General features: G+C 47.9%; 2 protein-coding genes across 2 annotated transcripts in view; both read right to left on the bottom strand.

Moving 5' to 3' along the window:
- The window catches only part of LOC135249711 (ensconsin-like), a 32,371-nt gene extending 21,097 nt beyond the window's left edge, over positions 1 to 11,274 (bottom strand). Inside the window, exons 1-2 of the mRNA XM_064325229.1 lie at positions 11,122 to 11,274; positions 586 to 696 (exon numbers count right to left, since the gene is read on the bottom strand). Coding sequence (XP_064181299.1) covers positions 586 to 696; positions 11,122 to 11,167 — 157 coding nt within the window. The 5' untranslated portion in view covers positions 11,168 to 11,274. The remainder of the gene's footprint in view (positions 1 to 585; positions 697 to 11,121) is intronic.
- Positions 11,275 to 12,490: 1,216 nt separating this feature from the next.
- On the bottom strand, positions 12,491 to 18,491 carry LOC135249710 (tumor necrosis factor receptor superfamily member EDAR-like). Its single transcript, XM_064325228.1, has 10 exons — positions 18,465 to 18,491; positions 17,045 to 17,161; positions 16,494 to 16,672; positions 15,994 to 16,121; positions 15,680 to 15,730; positions 15,457 to 15,567; positions 15,006 to 15,186; positions 14,404 to 14,563; positions 14,025 to 14,064; positions 12,491 to 13,143 (listed from the first exon to the last, which is right to left on the bottom strand). Exons 1-10 carry the CDS (start codon positions 18,489 to 18,491, stop codon positions 12,845 to 12,847), a joined length of 1,293 nt encoding a protein of 430 aa, XP_064181298.1. The 3' UTR covers positions 12,491 to 12,844.
- Between the last annotated feature and the right edge of the window lie 703 nt (positions 18,492 to 19,194).

Below are 19,194 nucleotides of genomic sequence, written 5' to 3'. Positions count from 1 at the left end.
AGAAGCTCTCTGCAGGGTAGGGTGTCAGCTAAGCACATTATAACCAATTAATATCACTGCAAGCAAGCGCGCACCCAAGTCATTTGTTTGCTCCCAATCAATTAAGTGCTTCTGGGACTCCTGCATGTCCTGCAAGCTTGTCTGTATGTGTGCTTATGTGTCTATTTGTACGTGGACACATGCTTAAATGTGTGTGTGCTTCTATGGCGTGTGCGCATGTGGGAGTTATTTGGTGTCTTGTATGTGCAAGTGTCCTGTATATGTGTGAGTGTTGCATGTGCCTGACTATGTTGTATGTGCCAGTGTGTTGTAAGCGTGTGAGCATTGTACGTGCAAGTGCGTTGTACGTACATGAGTGTGCTGTATGTGCGAGCGTGTTTGTGCAAGTGTGTTGTACTTTGTGTGAGTGTATGTTATGTGTGTTTGTATGAGTGTGTGTTGTACATATGAGTGTGTTGTTTGTGGGAGTGTGTGCTGTATGTGTGAGTGTGTTGTATGTGTGAGTGTGTACTGTATGTATGAGTGCACTGTATGTTTGACTGTGTGCAGCGAGAGTGCTAGAGACGCTGATTTTAAGGACATTACCTGGGCGTGCTCCCTGAGGCTTCGCTGTGCTTGGTGAAGGTGAAGGTGCAGACGCAGGGCTGCTCCCCGCCTGACTGCGCCGCTCCTCTGCCTGCGCCTGCGCAGCTGCAGCTGCAGATCACATGAGCAACACGACCAATGACTCTCTGCATTTCATACTACATCACACATCTCACAATGGAGCAGGGCTGGAGCTGTTTGGAACGGCTTATTTCTGTTATATTATAGCTATGTAATGTCAGAGCTAGAGGAAAAGCAAGTTCTGGTGATCTGGCCAAATGAAAGTGTAGAGTTCATCTGCATTTGATCAAGATCTAAGTTAGTCTGCAGCTACCATACAGAAAGACACTGACTCATATTCCAAACGAAATAAATCAATGCTTAAATGCTTCCTTGTCCAATCATTTCAGTGACTGCTGATAATCAATTAAGCACCCTGGAACAGTCCCATCAGCCATGCTGCGTGACACACATACAAGCAGAGTGAGCGGCCGATCGGAAACGCGCTGAACCAGAAATGGATTTATAGCGGAGAGGCTCACAGGCTGCAAGCCTAAACCATGTTTCCACGAGGAAAGCTGCACAGCTGCTACCTAACAGACACGGCGCTGGGTTTGTATACCCTGAGGTCTTCAGCTTCTATTGGACGTGATACAGACACCAGCGACATGGAGCATGCATGTCAGGACAGGGCTGTACAGGCACTGCTATTGGGGATGTACACGAGAACTGTGTCATATGGTGCACACAACCCCTTGCAGCTATGCATTAGTGCAGAGTACAAATTAGCCTTTAGCTTTCCCAGTATGGGTCTGCATTCAAAAGAAGGTCCAGTCTCAGGAAGCAGAGAGCTCGCTGACTGTAGCCCTGTGATAAGCACCCTGTCCCCCAGAGTGCACTGGGAGGCTGATTAGGGGGAGGGGGAAGGGGGTTGGGCTGAGCTCTGACTAGACCCCGGCTCTACCCTGCACTGCCCTACCAGCCCAGCCACCGCACTTCCTGTTTCCAGACAGCGTATGGCTCATCCTACAGCCTCTCCCCCTGAGGCCCAGTGCTATGCAGCTGGGCGGTGATGTCATCACCCTGTCCGTTTCGCTTTTTTTCCCTCCATTTCAGCAGTACAGAAGTCAATTAGTAGGGAAAAAAACAAAATAAAAGACTAAAAACAACAATCCAGAAATTAACACAAAAATTAGGCTGTAAACTCACTCCCCCATAATACTGCATGAGTGACAGCTGACGGGCATAACCACTCATATCACAGAAGTAGACACACAGTATCTAACCCAGAGCTACCCAGCCTGTTAATCAAGAACGTCAACCTGTTACTGCAAGTGGCAAGTTTCTGTCTGCGGTAGAACAGAGAACCTTCTGAAAAACCAAATACATGATCATCAATATTTGGGGGGGGTTACCAAAATGGGATTAGCTGGGGTGGTGTGGAGTGCTCCAAATTCCCCATTAATCCCAGAGGAAATTTAGACTGGCTAGCCTCTCCTCTGCGGTTTGGAAAAGGCCTGAAACGCGCTTGCTGTCTGCTGTAAATGCATGCGCTGGGGAACAGTGGAAAGAGGGCGTGGCTAATGGCCTTTCCATTAGGATGAGCACACCATCATCGATTGGGTTTTAGAGGCCCACTGGCCCAGGGGGAGCTACAGCCTTACAGAGCCCTGGGCGGAGCTCAGGACAGTGCAGAGCATGCTAATGGGGATGAGAAACCCGGCTGGCTACGCAAACATCACAGCTTCCATTCCCAGGTGGGGCCCTGACACCGCCATTGCACCCCTGAACAAGGTAATCAACCAGAGTTCCCCTTCAGTCAAATATCCAGCGGTATGAATGGACTGCACGTAAAGTAACGCAAGCTGAATAATTTACTCTGGGTAAGAGTGTCCAAGTGCCTAAAAGTAAATGAATCTGCTGTTGCGTTGAGAGAATATTACTCCAGCTCTGGGGGCTGCACACTGGTGTATCATGCACAGGTGTATGACGCACAGGTGTATCACACACTGGTGTATCACATGCAGATGTATCACACAGTGCTGTGATGGTGTGCATCTCCAGCCCTGTGTGCGGAGTGCTGACACTGCTGCCCAGTGCCAGTCAGTAGAGAGCAGCTTAATGTGCACACTCACAGGGGAGAGGAGAGAAACAAAACAGGAGGGAGAGAACAAACAAAGTCTTCACTGCTTTGGGGGAGAAAAATCCTTCTCACAAGACTAAGTGAACGAAAACACAAGCACACCATTTAAAAGACCCGTCAAAAAGCCACTTCCAGGTTCCTCTTACAGCTACCTCTCCTTGTGAAGATCACACGATACTTTCCGGTCGGCGCCATGGCAACGGTTGCTACCTGACGCAGGTCCCATAATGGAAAGAGAAGCTGCAGGTGAGTCCCTGGAAACCGATGGAAATCTCCCTGCTTCAAAGCAGCAGGTATCGCTGCTGCCCTGACTCTGCCCCATACAGCCTCCCACAGAGCTGCCCCTCCCTCCCCATCCACCAATGGGGTCTTTCCTTCTTTACAGCTGCAAGGGCGGGGCCAATCAATGACAATATCAGGAGCCGTGATGTCCGTAACCTGAGACAAACCCCCCTCCCCCTCCTACTCTACCCCCAGTAGATTCATATTTACTTTGATGTGAATTTGCATCCGATGTGTCCGATAAGGAAACCGGTCACAGCAAGTCGGGCGTGGACGTTAAACCCGTACGCTGTGTTTGACGATAAGAACAGACCGTAATCTCAGCCGAAAACCGAGAAAGCTGGTGTGTTAATATTTGTCTGTGAGTCAACCTTCATTCTAACATGCAATACGGGAGAGATACTTTCCTCACGTACAGAAACTGAAACACAAAGACAGACGACACCCCCCCCCACACCTTTCATCATATTTCAGACAGAAGAGGCCTCAGTTAAGTGTTCCTATTGTCATACATTATCTGTTTTACACCATCAGACTGTGGGTGTCCTTGCGGCTCACCGCACACTGAGCAACATGACATGGGGTGTTGCACACAGCCCTTTCCTCAGTGGATGCTACAGTACAGGACGCCTCCACCCTGGAGTCACGCAGTCTCGCTGCTTTTCCCTGTTAACTCAGGGCTTAATTAATCAATCAAAGCAGCTGGTCACACAGTCAACTCCCCGCACCTGGCGAGTGACCCGGTTGCTGATTACCAGGTGAAAGCCAGCACACCCTGTGACCGTCGAACCGATGAGCGGGCCTGTGGAGGCCTGCTGTGTACCGTAAGCAGCTGAAGCAGACGGTCAGTGTGCGCTGCCAGGGGAAGGTAGGCTAACGGCCCACTGTACAGGAGGACTTTTCTGCGGCTCCTTTCCCTCCTTTCCTTTCCTTTCGCTGCGAATACTTTTGCAGCCTGGGATTTCCTGGATCCCCAGGACCAGCCCAACATGGCTCCCGCCTCGCCCGCGCAGTTCTGCGGCTGCTGAGGTCTGCACAGCACAGCCAGGGAGGAGAGGCGTGGGACCACAGGGAAAGGGAGGGCAGCTGCTGACCCCGCCCCCCTCCGTACAGCCAACCAGTCACAATGACCCCTTTCGCTTCTGCTACTGTTGCAGCATCAGCTCAAATGCACAGTGTGTGCGGGTGTGTGTGCGAGTCTGTGAGTGTGCGCGTGTGTGTGCTGTGTGAGAGTGAGTGTGTGTGTGTGTGACAGCATGTGTGTATGTGCATGCACATGTGAATGTTAGTCTGTAGTGGTCTTGCGTGTATCTAGCAGGTGTGTATGCCGTTGTGATGTATATGTGTGTGTGTAGTGTGAAGTGCAGTGTCGTGTGGTGTATGTATGTACGAGGTGTGTGTGTATGCTGATGTGATGCTGCAAGGCGAGACTGAGGTGTATCACGCTTGTCAAGCCGCCTCAGAATATGCAAAGGGTGAGTCGCCCGCTCCTTGCAGCTGAAGCACAGGGCCGTCAGCGCACATCCCGTCACAAAGAGCCACTTCAGCGCCCGCATGACAAGCAAGGGCCCACACCAGCCAAGCGGCCAATTACGGCAGAGCAAGAGCCCACTGCTGTCTCATCCTGCCCCAATCCCGGGTCAGGACACGCACCGCTCGCATATCGCAGGTTTTTCATTCGTTCTTATTTTTAACCTCCATTCCCCCTCTCTCTGGAGTCTCCAACTGCAACTGTTATCCCGTTTCATCACCACCGGGTATCTACATACGGGATCAGACAGGAAAATCTGCCGTCTGGTTCCTCTTTCATCAGAATGTTTGAGTGTTGGCATGGTTACGTGACCATAGGGAAGGAATGTCTACCTGAGAGCAGCCAGGAACCTCACGGAATAAAAATCTTACGCAGGTAATGTGTGACTGTCCTTTCCTGCAGTAGAAGTGAAACACACGTGAGCCAGTGGGTAACAGGGCACCTGTAGGGCCTGATGGGTAATGCACACACAGAGAAACAGCACACACAGAGAAATAGGCCGCAAAGCAGGGCCTGATGGGTAAGGCAGGACACAGAGAAACAGGCCGCAAGCAGGGCCTGATGGTGGAAACAGGACACACAGAGAAACAGGCAGCAAGCAGGGTCTGATGGTGGAAACAGGACACACAGAGAAACAGGCCGCAAAGCAGGGTCTGATGGGTAATGCTGGACACACAGAGAAACAGGCGGCACGCAGGGCCTGATGGGTAAGGCAGGACACAGAGAAACAGGCCGCAAGCAGGGCCTGATGGTGGAAACAGGACTCACAGAGAAACAGGCCGCAAGCAGGGTCTGATGGTAGTGGAGAAACAGGCCAAAGCAGGCTGATGAAACAGGAAAAACAGCAGCAAGCAGGGTCTGATGGTGGAAACAGGACACACAGAGAAACAGGCCGCAAGCAGGGCCTGATGGTGGAAACAGAACAGGAAAAGACACGCGGCACTTTTTCTTCAGCGTGCCAGCTGGATTTGCATGAACCTTTCACAGGAAAACGGCACCGTCACCAGGTGACCGACCTGAAACATTATTTAGAGCCAGAAAAACATAACACACAGAACCAATCTGACCCTTTTCCCACGCTGTACATTTCCCCAGCACACTACATTAGCACACGATCTTATGGAGCCGGTCTCCAGGCAATGCAGCAGACATGGAGCCAGCTACTGCACAGATCCCACCTGTTACTGCAATTCAGAGCGTACGCAAGTGCTAATTACGCTGCTTTCTGTGAGCCTGCGCCTCATTCTCTGCTCTCTTAACTACAGGGACATGAAACACCGGGGCCTGCCCTCACACGCAGCTCCTCGGTGTGGAGATAAGAGGTAAACTATGCGTACCCGCGGGAGCCAAGCTCCACGCGTGGAGAGTGTGCAGACCCTGACGACGTTTCCCCAGCCCTTCCAGCAGCCCCACTGCGGTTTTAACACACCTTTCTTCCTTTGCCAGGTTCGTATAACGCGACCCCCCCCCCCCCCAAATTATTGTACTGAAGCACTCATCTGCAGCACCCAGAGCATCTAAAGACTAAATCCAGGAGAGTGACACCAGCCAGCATGACTGACCAGGAACTACACTCCAGACACCCTGTCAGACAAATACAAAGGGAATTTATCACACACACACACACACACACACACAGACATGCACAATGGCAGTCTGTCCCACTCCACAGGGGATGCATTAAGGGAGGGGTGAATTGCCCCCACACACAGAGCCGCTCAAACGCTCCGCTCCTCTCTGGGAGAGGCGGGGGTGATGGGGGTGATGGGGGTGATGGCGGTCCCCTTGTTCACCCAGAGGCACTCTCAACTAAGGTCTGTCCGAAACGTGGTTTTCTGCACTTCCAAAACTGCCACCATCTCACTCGTGCCATTCAGATACAAGGCCTGGACCCCACCCCGGGTCCCAATTCCTGTCTCCGCCACCCAGACTGGCCATCCTGACCTGAATGCAGCCAAAGCCTTTCACCCTCACAGGGAAAAACAACACTCACGCAAGGTAAAAACTGCACTGCACATAGACGCAGAGCATGAGGAGTTACAGATTCCTGACATTCAAATGCAGGAGATTTACTTCTAAAATGCTCAAGTGGCAGTCCTGGATCAGAGATAGAGAGAGAGAGAACAGCTCCTGATCCATTAGTCTCTATCGATCGCAGACAGACGATACTATGGGCAGGTCGGCTCCAGGATTGTGTGCCAAAAATAAAGACGAGAAGAACCACATACACCGCCAAACGATTCATCCAGTGGTTGCTATGGTAACAGGTAGTTTCACTTATGTCACTGAGTGCAATTGTGATGATCGTGTCTTGACCCTGGGCTGGCACCGTTTAGCATGTAAGCAGTGCTACTCACACACAGCCTCTGGGGTGCTGTATAGACTGGCCTATATCACAGCTGCTCATATAACTCCCGCCGATGCACTAATGCCTCTTCCCATTGTACACCGCTCTGGGATAAGAGCTTCTGCGGGACGAACGCAATGCAAAGCAAAGTGATTCAATGTGCTGGATGAAGAGGAGGCGTCGCTCTCAACCAAACTGCGATAATTCCACAGTCTGTATTCAGACGGGACCCTGCCCTGTGGGCCTCTTCAGAATCTCCCTCACACGTCCAATTCTTCTAAACGGACGTGAGAATATTTCACGTTTCAGACAGCCTTGCCGTCACACACGACCAGTTATCCCTCCTATTACAGAAGTCCGAGATCTACATTTTTCTGCAAATGTTCAACAATATCGTTTTCCATCCGATTGCATTCCTCTCATTTCTGCACTCACCCTCAGGACTATGCAGCCAGGTTCCACAGGACCACAGTCCTCAGAGTTTTACAGCCGCTGTAGCAGAAGCCCAATTCTCAATTCCCACATCAACATCACCAACACACCTGACCCGGGTCAAACACTTTATTTAAAATGCTTTCTGGCCTTGGCTTCAGACATCAGTGAAACTCCCAAAACACCCATTTCCACCGATACTCCAAACAAAATGGGACTTTCACAGTTGCACATTCTGGCTGGCAACGAGTCAAAGAGAAAATTCTCAGGGACCTGCAGGAGAGTTTCAAATGGCATTTAAAATGAGTAGGGGCGAGGTGCAGTGGGGCAGCGAACGCAGCTCTGTACGTACCCGTCTCTGTACGTACCCGTCTCTGTACGTACCCGTCTCTGTACGTACCCGTCTCTGTACGTACCCGTCTCTGTACGTACCCGTCTCTGTACGTACCCGTCTCTGTGTGAACTCGGGTAGTAAAAACACAGTGTGATCTTCAACGGGAGACTTTCCCACGAGAGTTCATCCCTCAAGACACATACACCTTCTAAACAAACTCTGCACAGTTGACACTGTTTGTGCCTAATGGCTACCTCTGGGTGATGTGCCCAGTCTGTGTGTGTGTGTGTGTGTGCGTGTGCATGTATGTGTGTGCATGCGTGTGCATGTGTGCCTGTGAGTATGTGCACATACGCGCATGTGTGCATGCGTTTGTGTTTGTGTTCATAAGAGCTGTCGTTTGCAGCCACAGAGAGAACACACTCTTTTAAGATGCCTGACAGTGTGGATGAGGAGAAACCTTAGAGATGCTAATTTCACTACCCGGGGTGCAAGGCTCTTGGACTGAATAAGACCGCTTGTCTGCTGTTCGCTGAAATAAGCTCAAATGATGTAGCCAAGCCAATCAGTCAGACGAACAGTCATCGGTTAGACCTAGATATTAATCTAAATAGGTGATGCTGATGCTGCATATCATTAGCAAGACAAAGTAATTAACTATGTGCAAGAACAAACTGAGCAGCAGATGGTAAGAGCAAAGATTGTGTAGTGTAACAGTCAGAGGAATGGGACAGAGACAGCAGATTGGATGAAGAACTTTTTAACTGTCAGACATTCAGATATTCAGAAGAGCCGTTGAAAAAGGGGGTGTGTGAGCAACAGTGGGCTACTCATTAACACTGCCCCCCCCCCCTCTGTCTGCAGCCATACTCCACTAATCAAAACAAGAGAGAACAACAACGAGCGTTCGCCTCAGAGAAAACCCGAGAGGAGGAGGGGGGGTTGGGGGGGGAAGGGGGGCGTGCGCATAGACACAGGCACACACTCCCGGGCTGGATTTGAAAAATCAATTAACGTTTGGTCCAATCCCGTCGCCCGAGCCAGAACAAAATGGCCATTGAGGCCTTTGGAAGCAGTTAACAACTGCCTCCTTAGTTTCCCCCTGATTCTGAAGAAGGCGGGAATGGAAAGGGAAAAGCTCAGCTGAAACCTCGCATGGACACAGGCCAGCACAACCATATAATCAATGCATTGTTGGATAAAATAAGAGAAGCCCTTGATTTGCTCTGTCTGTACATAAACGGCAAACGAATCGGCAGTATCCGACTTTTTAAAAGCAAACAAATAAAAATCTGTGTCCAGGGGCAACCCGAGCTGTGCTTCTCGATGGAGTCTCAGACTTTGACCGGGCAGCGACGTGCTCGATCGCAGTTCTGCCAAGGGAAAGTCGGCAACCATGCCAAACCACACAAAGAGAGAAAGATGTCCAATATCTCCTGAGTTAGGGCAGACTCCACTAACATGGGACCAGGAGCCAGCACACTGAGCGGTTATTCCAAGGGCCACTGCGGACCAGCATGCATTTCAGAGCAGAAAAATGGCAGCCCATCCAGTGTCACAGGCAGCTACGAGACCGCAAGCAACCCCCGCGACGCGACTGCAGTAATATGAAGTGGGTTATTTAACGCCCAGCTCAACAAATCATGAAATTCCACAGTTGCCTGGCAATATCACAGCTGCTGCAGATGAAGGCGAATAAAAAAACCAACCAATGTGGGATCAAACCTGGTAATGAAATCATTAAGTGACAGCTAGATTTAAACAGGAGCATGGTGATGGATCTAACGTTGGCAGCCAAGCAGCCAAAACATACATGTACTGACCTGACCTGCACTAACCCAACCAAAAACTACCCCCCCCCAAGAGGCACAGCCAGAAAACACAAGGGGCTACAGAGGGAGAGATATAAAAAAAACTATTTGCCATGCGATTTACGATACAGTGAGGTTATATTACAGGTAATTCTCCGTCGATGCTGGGAGACAACTGTACAGCGATAGCCGTTCCTACATGCGCAGCAGCCTGTAATTAAACACCTTTAAAAACAAACAGCAAGCTTTGATCACGCGCGTGCAAACACACACACACACACACACACTGATTCCTGTGTATTCCCACAGCGCGGACATTCCTCACTTCCAGGTCAGCAACCTTTCTTTCAAACCACAAGCGCCCCGGCTCTCAGGAAGAGACTCATCCGACTACACCGACCCAAGACCTTTACGCTAACAAGACCAGGAGCATAGAGAGAGAATGCGTTTAAAAGTGAGAGACGAGGCGGCATTCAAGAGTAGGCTGATATCGAAGTGGAAGGAAGAGAGGTTGTCATGCGTTTATCTGCATGACAGCTCTGTCCAGCTACTGTGCACTTCCCTAAATAAGATAACAGCAAGCCGAATCACTGTCACAACCACACTTAATCTTATTAGGATCGAAAGTCCAGGAGATAGAAAATCAAATCATTTCAAATCACTGTCATTTCGCAGATTATGTCACTACACGTCCACGAACACTTAACTAATATCAGCGCTGCATGCTGGTTGCAGGCGTTCAGTCAGGGAACACTAGCAGATCACATTGTCTCACATGACGCGGAGTTAGCAAGCTACCGTTGGCAAACTATCTAAGCGACTAACCTGAGCTAAATTAGCCGGAAAACAGCAAAACAATCACACTCCAAGCTTGTCGGCCGGGTGGTTAACGTTAATTTTGCCCTAAGATGACGTTGCTCGGCGAAATTACCTGGCTAGCTAACACGAAGCTATCAATAATAAAAAATAATAACTAATTCCGTGTGGTATGTCAATTTTACTATTCATTACAAATTTTATTTTCGTACGCCAGTTAGCTAGTTGCTCTTTTAGCCTTAAACTAGCATGACTTCCTTGAACCAAGCGGTTTCCACAATAGTGTTATTGGCGAAGTTTATCGTGTCATCATTTCAAAAGAGCCAGAGCTGGAAAATAACATGTACCACTAACGATGAAATATGTCCAAGACACTTTACCTCATCATCCCCTCTAACTGTTAAGGTTACTCACATCCAATGAAAAAAACTGACATCGGCTGCGTATGGCGCCAGTCAACGATGATCAACCGGCCACAAATTTCTATCTCGTTCACTAGTCATTAGGAGGTAACTTGCTCCCTTATTTGCCTTGATCAAGATAGTCACTGTTACAGGTTTACTAACTGCATCTCTACTTTAATCAAAAGCAAACAGCGTGTATTGCCGTAAGAATAATGGTATCTAGAAAACTTTTATCACTGCTGTAGCCTAATTTAGCAAGCTGGCTAGCTATGTCCGTCCAAAGTGAATGAGTTCCAGACCTGCCCGGCTCAGTGACAACAAACTGCCGGAGCAGTAACAAGCCATTCGAAATGTTGACGGGTTCAACTTCCAACTGTCCCGAACCCTTGGTAAGCAAGATCGATTTATATTTGCTTTAAAATATATATAATCTTACCCATTTGAGCTCGCAGCCCTTTCAGAGACGTCGCGCCTTCCGCCATTTTTAGTTAAGTTTTCTTTCCTATTTTTTTGCCGACACATAGACCCGCGCAATACACGGGGACGTGGACAGCTCATACAGATATGAAGGAGAACACAGCGCCTCCCAGCGGAGTTAAACGCATTTACCCATTGTCGCTGCAGAAGCAGCTATTGGGAACTTAATTAAAATAGCGAACAAAATTTTTAAAATTATGTCACGAGAAAGAATACTGCCTTTCTTAGTAAATATCAGTGAATAACACAAACAATTCTTTATTTTAGCCGATGACACTGTAATCCTGTATGAACTATATTGCCCTTTCGCTCGCTTGCGTCGTGCAAAGGGGAGCTTGCTGCCATAGCGACTGGAGAAAGCCAGGCGGAGATCGAGATCACTCTTGCTACCTTGTAAACAGTTCAAAGAAGTTTGCATTATATTTACAAGTTCTTCAAACGCATACACACAGGATATACTTTGTCATAAACACCAATATGCATCACATCACTTTCATAAGTTTCTGAAAACAAATCTTATGAGACAAAGGTGTAACAAAAGGTAAAAGTATTGTTTTCTGGGGGACTGTTTCCCCTCATACATAAATCATATGTGCAGTTAATTTATTAACAACAGGGCATGGCACAACGTCACTGATTTGGTGAAAAGGTATACACTACAAAAGCAGGACCCCAAAAATAATGAAATGAACATCGCATCACCAAGGTGCACAGTACTAAGAGACCAAAAATGTACATTTTGGTAAACAACTGAACTTACATAAAAGGTAAAACACAGACGGATGAAGAGTTGCATTATTGGTGCGGCACAGGGATGTAGTATAACGACCCAGCGCTACTGAGTGCCTGAGGCATACAGTGTCAATGCAGACGGGTGGAAGGAGAAACAAAGGTAGACACTTCCTTGTGGACTTACCTGAAGATGCAGCTGAGGGAGACGTAAGAGTCAGTTTATTTTGAGGAACTACAAGCGTTCACGCATACACAATACCTTCTCTAGCTGTCTTTACCCTCATTCCATTGAGATCATCTCTCCAATCCCCCTGGAACTTGCCACGTACGTGACAGATAGCAGTCCCCTTATTCATTTTTCATGGCAAACACAGGAATACAGTAATACACACAGTGCCAAAGTCTCAATTACCTGTGGTTAAATAATGCAAGAGTCCAAATGTTATTTAACACTCAGGCATCAGAGGGGTGTGTTGGGGTGCGGGGGTAGATGAGGCAGTGAAGAGACTGGCTGTGTTGAGTGTGTGTATATACTGAGCATGTGAGCGTATATAATGAGTGTGTATATACTGTGGTCAGCCACAGTGACTGGGGGGGGTGACTGACTTTCTCAGAGGTGACGTTTGACCCCGTGACCTCTAGTTCAGAGTCCGCCAACGTGTCACATGTTTCCAGGCTTCCTCTGCACTGAGCTGAAATGTGAGTCCTGGGTTCTTAGGAGGAGCTGAATGGCAATGAAGAATAGGACAAGGGTCTGGTTCCTTTCCACGCCACCTCCCCAAGAGACCCAGAGCAGTAGTGATGCGTCTCAGGTGTGATGAAATATCGCCCTTTGAGAGCGACATTTAAAACTCCCCTGCTAGGTTTTCTATGGCAGGATGGGCCTTGCTTCAGTTGTGGAGTTGACTTGTATCTGTGTGTCATCGAAAGTCAGTGGGTTAGCGCCACGGCTAGGTCTGGGTGTTAGCATTAGCACTAGAAGACGTGGCTCCTAGGCCGCGGTGCAACCTGGAGATGATGTCGGGGCGGGGCAGGGAGGCCACGGCCCTGGCCAGCTGGGGCAGCAGGGTGTAGGTGGAGGTGCGCAGGTACTGGAAAAGGTCCTGGAAGCCACGCAGGTTGCTGAGGACCTCCGGGGGAACGGACAGGGTCTGACCCAACCTCCTTATGCCGTCCCCCCTGCCCCCAGCGTCGAGCAGTAGAGACAGGTCTTGCACCGTGTCGTAGTCCAACTTCTCCAAGGTTTGACCTGTCCCACCATAGACAACAAGGCCACCCAGAAGTCTTAGCTCAGGATACTATGAGACAAAGGACTATCAAATACACCTTAAAAGGATAGTTCGGTTTCAGTGTTTTTTTTCTTTTTAATATCATGGTTTAGTGTAGTGTTTTGATTGGCCCAGATAGCTTTTATCTGTGATGATGGATATTTTCGAGGGGTTTCTGGGAACCTGCTGGTATTGTAATGGCAGACATAGGAAGTTTTTGCCCTGAGCCTTGGGTGTTTGTGGTCCAAAGCAAAAAAAAAACACAGTTCATGTAACTCCAAAGCAGCTTTTACAGTAATGTTATGTATCCAGAAACTGTACATAACATATTAACTTTATATGGTGTCATGTGTGCTTAAGGCCTGAAGAAAACCACATTCACATTTCTGCTCCCTTCTTAAATTTGCCTGGGCTACATAAATCAGCAAACCAGTGGTTTGTTCCTCCATAAAATAGGGAGGGTAGAATAGAGAGACCTACTTTTCCCTCTCACGGCAGTTAAACTAATGCACACACTGCACTTATTCACCGGGAAGACCAACATGCAATCCCAGGAAGTGTGAATTACTGACCCAAATCGATCTTCCCCTCCCTCTTCCTGTCTCCAATTCCCTATTTGGGTTGTCTGACCAGACTGCTCCAGGGTATGGCTCTGTCAGCTAAATATGTGACTCTCAAATTTCAAATAATTGCTCAGAAAAAGTTTAGAATGGCTTAGAAATACAGTACATCCACATGGCAATAATATTGCCATTAGGACAAAATACTGTTAACATACCACACATAGTCTGGCACATACTTCCAATTAGAATAAAATGCTGCTTATCTAATTGGGTGTAATTGTTGTGTGGGGGAGGCCTACCTTTAGTGACTGTACATATCTCTTCCAGCTTCAGTTCCATCTGTGTTACAGTGAGATGTAAAAAGGAAGGAGTATCAGTAATGTGAGCAGCCCTTACATACCTTACATTACAGACAAACACACACACAGACAGGCAGCAGACACACAAAAACACATATGTGCACACACATACACGCACACAGACACACACACACCCGTGTACACACGCACACACAAACACATATGCGGTCTATTAAAAGCTTGCTTAAATAACACAACATTGAATTGAAACGGCAGGAAAATGTACTGGTGCAAACAGCACTCGTGCTTCCTCTGTTCTGCCAGATCAGCACGGTGCAGAACTCAGGCTCAGGAAGTCATAGACCAGTGTTTGTCCCACCTCCTCCATGGAGATCTTGGCCTCAGGCGTACGGCTGGCTCCTTCACGCCCCTCCCACTCGCTGTCTCCGCCCTGGCAGGAGGGCTTTATGTTTGTAGTTAAGTTGATTACAATGGAGGGAGAATTCAGGTCCTTCTCCGGGTTCAGGGAGTGCAAGCACCTGTGGAAGGCACTGTTTCAGTTTCAACCACATTGGACTCCTCAGAGATCTGCAAGCAGCGTTTTCCAGTTAAGACCAAGCTAAAAATTCTAATGTTTTGGCGTACTGCCTTTACCACTGAAATGGTGCCATATGCTTAATGACAAATCCTAACAAATGTACCTGAACTCTGAAACGTCACCAAATGTTGAGCAAGATATCTTTTATGAATATAGTTACTGAATTCTTTGGATCCAAGCACCTGTTTTTATCATGTAGGGCTGAAATAAGCGTGGAATTTATTCATATATTGAAATCTTCAGGCACATTTCATAGTTCTCTTTTATAGGAAATGGTGAGATGCATGCCATTGCGGCACTCAGCAGATGTGATGGTGCCATGTCTAGCTTTTCCTGTTTCCTTCTTCAGGTGCAAACACAGCTGTGCTGAGTACTAACGGTACCTGGGCGTGTCCTCTGTGCTATGTGTCCGTTGGTCTGTCTGTCCCTCATGGCTGGGCATGGCAGGGGGCGTGGCAGAGGGTGTGGCACAGGGCAGGGAGCAGGGGAGAAGCATGTGCAGTGATTCGGCAGACTGGGGCCCAGAGAGGTCCTCTTGGCCAGCCAAACACTTGGGTCCTTGCTCTAGACATAAAGACGAGAGGTAGTTACAGTACATTACATTCATTTAGCAGACTTGTCAAAAGTGATTTACAGTACAAGCTGAGTAGTAGAGTAGCCCAGACCTCTTGTCTAGACCTCTGTGCTTTCATGTTCAAGTCTGATGCATTTTTGTAAGTTTCACTTCTTCTACTGTATTTTTATAACAATTGTGCATGCCTGTGCGTGTGTGTGTATGTGTGTGTATGTATGTGTGTGTGTTTGTACAATACATTAGCATTGCTGAGAACTCACTGAGTCTCTCCACTGTCAGCAGCAACACCCACAGGAGGTGCACCAGAAGGAAAGCCATAGCAGCCGACACTGAACCAATCAGAGCCATGGACACTGGGACTGGCTCCGCCCCTGAATCACAAAACCATAAACTATAACATGACTTGCAGACATAATTTAAAATGAATCAAAATGCCATTGGATGAACATTTATGATAATTGACAAAACATAGGTATCACGCACTTCTTCCTGGATCTTCTTTACGTTGAGTTCTTGAAACATCCGCAATTAATCCTTAGAGACAAAGGTTTGTTAATATGGTCTCCCTTGACAACCAGTTAATTGACGCAAGAGCACAGAACAGCAGACCCGTGGCTCTGCAAGACCAGCTTTGGCCACCCTGCCATAGAATATGTCATAATGGCAGACCAGTTTCAGTAAACAAGGGCTAATGGAGATTATAATGCACATACATGTTATTTAAATGTGCTTGTATATGTGTGTGTGTGCATGTGTGAGTGTGTGTGTGTGTGTGTGTTGGGGGGGGGGGGCGGTACCTGCTGTAGATATGTGTGCTTTCAGTGAGGAGGGGGGGTGGCATTCTTTCCGTATTTTTCCTGTAGGGCTGTAGCAGGGCATGCACAGGGCCTCAGTTACTCCACTCTTCCTCTTCATCTCATAATACCTGTTTCAGAGAAAGAGAGGGAGAGTGAGAGAGTGAAAAAGAGAGAGAGAGAGAGAGAGACCGAGAGATCACACGACTAGAGAAATGTGGGCACTGTACCATTATTTTTGTTCTTTAGGGTTCTTTTGCATTCACTTGCAAACATGTACAAGAGGGGTCACAAGCTCCAGTCCTGGAAAGCAGTATGCAGGATTTTTTGTGGTTTCCTTTCAACCAGTAGCCAACCCAATGTGCAGGCTCTTTAGAAAACCACTGAGTCAAAGGAAAAATTCCTGAAACAGACACTGACTGCAGCGCTCCATGACTGTAGCCTGGGACGCCAGACATGGACTGTAATAACGGGGACTTTTTGGGCGGCCCCGCCTTGCTCACCCCCTCAGGCAGCGCCCGCACTCCGCATTGCTGGTGGGCGCGCACGGTGCCCGCTCCTCCCGGTTCAGGAGGGAACACTGGGTGCACTGCCAGCAGGGTGCCAGCCCCTCCTCCGCGCTGAACTCCCCTTCCCCGCACGCCACGCACCGCCCCTCTCCCCCGTCGCCATAGCCACAGTCCTGGGGCGGGCAACAGACACGGCGGTGACATCACCGGTTTCATTTACCCCAACGGGACAGCTGCCAGCGGCGTTAACACGGTAACGATCACCATGACCTGAATCTGTTAAGCATCATGAATGGTTTAAATGCTGCTTTGGTTGCATGAACAAGTACAATTAAGTAAAAAAAAGGTTTCCATTCAACAAATTGTGCTATACATTGTCACTGAAAATGAGCATCACTCAATTTTTTTCCAGGTTGTTATCATACACCACAGTACATTTTATTAAATTAAAAGAAAGTGAATGAATGAATGAATGAATGAATGCACAAATGTGATCAGTGGTATTTTTAGTTTTGTGTACTTCTGTTCTTTGTTGGGGGGCCCACCTCAGAAAGCTGCTCTCCTGGCCCACAAGTGGGACAGGCCACACAGCTGCCGTTAGAGTGCAGGAACTGGGCCAGGTCACAGCTAGGGTCAGCCACGGCCAGCGCATAGCAAAACACCTGAGGAAGCACAGGTCCACACACCCTCAGCGCAAAACCACCAGCATCATAAACACTGAAAAAACACTCGAAATAAAAATCCAGGAAGTGATGGGCTTACAGGAACTTACCATCAAAAGAACTGCAGGGACACCTGGCTCCATTGACAAAAGCTCCCAAACCAGAACACTTCTGTGGGCAGAGGGCAGAGGTGAGAAGTCCTGAGTTACTGTGCTCTGCCTGTGCATTCAGTGGGAAATATGCCCCCCTAGTGGCCCTTATGTGGAACCTCATGTACCACTGGTATGAGAAAATGCCTGGACAGCCTTGTATATAAAAACCTCTGTGATTTGTAGAACTGCATTGCAGCTATGTGATTACTTTCTTTAACATGTACTGATGAACTGTAAAATATAATTTAATATAATAAACCCAGAATGTTATTGTTTTGAGGCAAATGCCATCACTTTGTGGTAGTATCTTGTTTTGAAAGCAGTGTTTAGAGCCCGTTAGGGTATACATAGGGTATATGTATACTGAGCTGACCTTCAATATAGCAACTATTCACTGCATTGTATACAGTATTAGAGTGTATTGTATATTTTGAACTATAAAACAAGGCTAAACAATGTAATTCTTGCCAACATTGCTTAATTTCAGATGTTGGCAGTTTGTAATTATTGAAATAAATAAAAAAATAAAAAACAATAATTTAAAATTAAAGTTTTTGAAACATTTACTCAATCAAACATTATCCATATTTTTAATCACTCTCACCATAAATGAAAGCAATTTTTGGATATTTTTCCCTAAGAAAACCTAAATAAAACTAAGCAATGCTAAGAGAGACTAAATAAAGCTTTAGAATTCCAATAGCTCTGAAGTAATATTTATATCAAGCTTACCTTGCTGGCTGAACTCTTCTGAGTTGAAAGTCTGAATCTCCACTGCTCTCTCCCTGAGTTCTCAGTAAACTCTCCTGCATTCTCTCACTTCTGATTGAAAGTAGGAGGGGCCAGAGGGTGAGAGGGTGGGTTCAATTATACCTTCTGTTCCCTCCCACAGTCACACCTGACTCCTCCTCCAATGCAAGAAACGTCAGCTCCAAAGGGCTGACCCAGGATCAGGATCCACTTTGTCTGTCAAAATGATGGGATTAGGATAAGGTGTGGGTAAACCGATCCTGGGTCAGCAGTTGGGGACGGACAGGAAACAAACAGGGGGAAACCCCCTGGACCACTGTTTGGGACACTGTGCCAAACCGTGATGCAGGAGAGTTCCCCTAGAGGGCAGCGGAGCGTCACTGAAACAAGAGGCACGTCACCGGCGGCATTCTCCGGTTCCCCGTCATTATGTTTCTGAGAAACAGGCACTGTTCCACAGTAGAGGACCAGGGAGCAGGGAACCCTCTCTGGGTGAATGAGCTGCTTGTGGGTGAATAAGCTTCTTGTCTGCCGCAGCCGGGCCTACCCTCCTACGTGAATGAAATACTGCACCTCTGTCGTCCAGCAACTCGGGGGGGGGGGGGAATGTGCTGGAATAAATCAGGCGCTCAGGCAAATCACAGAAATGCAAAAAGCCTACAGTTGGTTACTTCAGACATCACTGAATATTTCTGTTTTAATTATTTTTTTTAGAAAGAGGTATAGGTAGTGTTAACCTCTCTCTGGAGTCCACATGTAACAATATGATCATGCTTTGTATAAGTGGATTTAAGTTTTCCAACACATTCAAGCAGCCAATTGTGCAGCACATTGTCTTATTTTTATCTTCGCACAGTATTTTACAGCACACGACTTCCAGTCTGTTTGTTACACGTGATTTGTTACATCCCTTTCCACGACTGTGCAGTAAACGCATCGCCCGGGAAGTCAGTGACTAAACTGCACAGAGATTGCCTGGGAGGCAGCTGTGGGAATGACAGGACCGGACGGCGGTAAGCTCAGCTCGGCTACAGGTATCGACTCAAAGGCCGCCGGGGTGTGAGATGCTACAGGTGGGAGATACGCGTGGACCGCTAATTAAATTTGTTCACGCTGAGGTCTCAATGAAAG

The sequence above is a fragment of the Anguilla rostrata genome, chromosome 3 (assembly GCF_018555375.3).
Source record: "Anguilla rostrata isolate EN2019 chromosome 3, ASM1855537v3, whole genome shotgun sequence".
NCBI classification, from domain to species: domain Eukaryota; kingdom Metazoa; phylum Chordata; class Actinopteri; order Anguilliformes; family Anguillidae; genus Anguilla; species Anguilla rostrata.
Note: the sequence above shows the minus strand (reverse complement) of the source record. Positions and strands in the feature narration are given on the sequence as shown.